The sequence below is a fragment of the Diachasma alloeum genome, unplaced genomic scaffold, assembly GCF_001412515.2.
Source record: "Diachasma alloeum isolate Michigan unplaced genomic scaffold, Dall2.0 Dall_scaffold_00914, whole genome shotgun sequence".
In the NCBI taxonomy this organism is placed as follows: domain Eukaryota; kingdom Metazoa; phylum Arthropoda; class Insecta; order Hymenoptera; family Braconidae; genus Diachasma; species Diachasma alloeum.
Window position 1 is genome coordinate 524733 of NW_021681032.1, and position 2805 is coordinate 527537.

At 37.8% G+C, this 2805-nt stretch overlaps 1 protein-coding gene across 1 annotated transcript in view; it reads right to left on the reverse strand.

Moving 5' to 3' along the window:
• The window catches only part of LOC107045350 (SH3 and cysteine-rich domain-containing protein 2), a gene marked incomplete at its 5' end in the record, with an annotated part of 2531 nt that extends 1790 nt beyond the window's left edge, over positions 1–741 (reverse strand). The window contains 1 exon segment of the mRNA XM_015267614.2: positions 558–741. Coding sequence (XP_015123100.1) covers positions 558–741 — 184 coding nt within the window.
• Positions 742–2805: the final 2064 nt, after the last annotated feature.

Sequence of the window (2805 nt, forward strand, 5' to 3'; positions counted from 1 at the left end):
GGGGGGGGGGGGGGGGGGATTTTGTGCTATGAGTTCACAGCCAAAAATGAACAGAAAAATACAAAGTGTAACTTGAAAAAATTTTTCACTTTATAGCAAACAGATGAGGCGAGGTGAGGGTCATCGGAAGAAGATCAATAATTTTGAGAAATGTTTAAAAATCCGAGGTGGGCGCGTCGCCATCTTTGAAGTCTCGCCCAGCGGAGGGAGCAAGATGGCGGCGCCTCACCTGCCAGCCACCTCGTATTTTCAAACATTTCTTAAAATTATTCACCTTCTTCAAATTACGCTCAGCTTGCTTTATTCGTTTGCTGTAAAATGAACAATTTTTTAAAGATATATTTTATGGTTCTCCATCCCCTTTGGGCTGAGAATTCATAGCCTAAAGTTCTCCCCGCATTTTAGTAATTTTTTCAATAGGATTCCGCAGAGCATCTGCAATGAATCAATTCCAAAATTTTTATCAATTGTCCATTCAGGGGTACATGTGGAGAATTGACTCTTTACGTTTTAGAACTTCTCAACAGACATGTTTTCTTAATAATCTGGATATTGACCTGATCACGCAGGAGTGTCACTGAGTCAGCTAGCTGGAGGTTCCTGGTGACCTGCAGGGTTTTCTGGCCAGACTCGACTCGCATGACATAGGCGCTGGGAAAATATCCGGCTCTGCCACCCAGGCATTTTCCCTTCCACCAGTCCTTCTCGGATTTATCGATCACCGTCACTTTATATCCCGCCCTTTTAAATCGAGGGTTAATGCATCATTATTAGAGTAAAGATATCGTGTGTCTGTTCACTTATCAGTGTGAACATTTTAATTATGGGAGAATGACGTTTAACGTAATTTTAGCTCGGCTTTTAGTGTGAGGGGAGGCGTTGGAGTTGGTGAATGCGAATGGAAATTTTTATTAAAATTTTTCAATGAAACTTTTCCATTGAACATTTCCATTGAAAAAACGCGTAGACAATCCAATAATACAATTTTGCAGGGAATGCACAAATTCAATCAAATTTGATTATATTTTATTTTAAAGTGAACACTCGCGAATTTTTCGAAAGAGAGTTTGAAAATACCAAGAAATTCAGAGAGCACTTTCCTTGAGAAAATGAACGGGATCAGCCCTCGGGGAAGAACCCTCGGGATTATGGAACAGATTGAGTTTTTGTGAACATAAAAAAAAGGAATATATCCTTTGAGTCCCTTCACAACGACTAGGTCACCTTAAACCGGAGATAAAATGAATCTCTCCCAGAGATTGTGTTTCCGTGAAAATCAAATTCTCCTTTCTTCCGCGCCACAGGGAGCTACGCCAATCCAACAGCGGCGGGGGGAGGGGGAGGGGTGAGTGGGTGTCAAGTGCCGAAAGCGCTGGGCTACTGTGTGGGTGACATTGAATGCCGGTTTCGCGCGTGTCAGGCAATAACAAAACGACAGTTTCAATTTTAACGGTGAAGTTGTTGAAAAACATTACAGTGAAATGTGATAGAGTGTTGTGTTTCCGAGGACAATGGGGTGAGCAGTGAAGTGGATTGTTTGTCCGTAATACGTCGAGTGCAGGGCGAGCTGAAAGGTTAGATTCACGAGATCCTTTTGTTGAAATATTTAGGGCAATTGAGTTATTACTTGCTGATGGACCAAAATAACTATTTTCGTAAGGAGATCCAAGTGTCTTGTACAGTTTAGTACAGACTACACGGCAGTAAATTTGTCAGGTAAATTGCGTGAGAAAATTTGAAAATGAGTATTCAGCGTCACACGCGGGTATTATTATTCTATTGAGAGATTTTTTATGGAATTACCTCGGCTCAAATTTTTTGTTTTACCCATTCCTTTTTTTCTTTTCTCTTCATGAAGGGAATTAAACAGTTTCAATCATTAAATTTCTCAATTAAATTGCGCGGGAATATTAGAAAAGAAATTAATATTCAGCGTCACACGCACGTGTTATTATTCTATTGAGATTTTTTTAATGGAATTTCGTCGGCTCAAATTTTCCAAGTTTTTTTTAGTTCTCTTTTTTTTATTTTCTTGCCATCGAGAAGATCAAACAAAAAAACCTGGAAAATTTGAAATTTGAGCCGAGGAAATTCTGTAGAAGATATCTCAATAGAATAAGTGATATAGAAAAATCTAATTCTATTGATTTTTTCGATAGAATATTTTCTATTGAACATTTTAATAGAATGGGCAAAAAAATGGGCGAATTCGATAGTTTTTCTATGAAATTTTTTCGTACGCGCATTAAAATTCCATTTTGCACAGAATTCTTATTTTTTAAACATTCGTTGTTTATAAATAAATAATTGCAATTGTTTAAACTTTCGGAAACCTAATTTTTTTGGGCGTGAAATCGATCTCTATTAAAATTCTGAACATGAATATGTAATTTTTTTGCGATTGTAAGGAATGATTTTTAGCTGTGTGAACTTGGAGTCGAAGTTTGATAAATCGATTTTTTTTCTTATAGTATCGATTGTACTCAGTGAGTACCTAAATGTACCACATTCATTTTCGTTTGTACCCCGCATCGCTAGACGTAAGGNAGTTTGATAAATCGATTGTCTTTCTTATAGTATCGATTGTACTCAGTGAGTACCTGAATGTACTACATTCATTTTCATTTGTACCCCGCACCCCTAGACGTAAGGGGTGCGGGAAAAATCGTGCAGCGTCGGAAATGAAGGTACGGAAAAAATTTTCATGAGCAAGGATTCAGCATGGATAGTACTTGTATGTACTATATTTTTCCATTTCATTTATCAACCCCTTCAATACTTTACCCGCTTCTAAAATCTTGAATG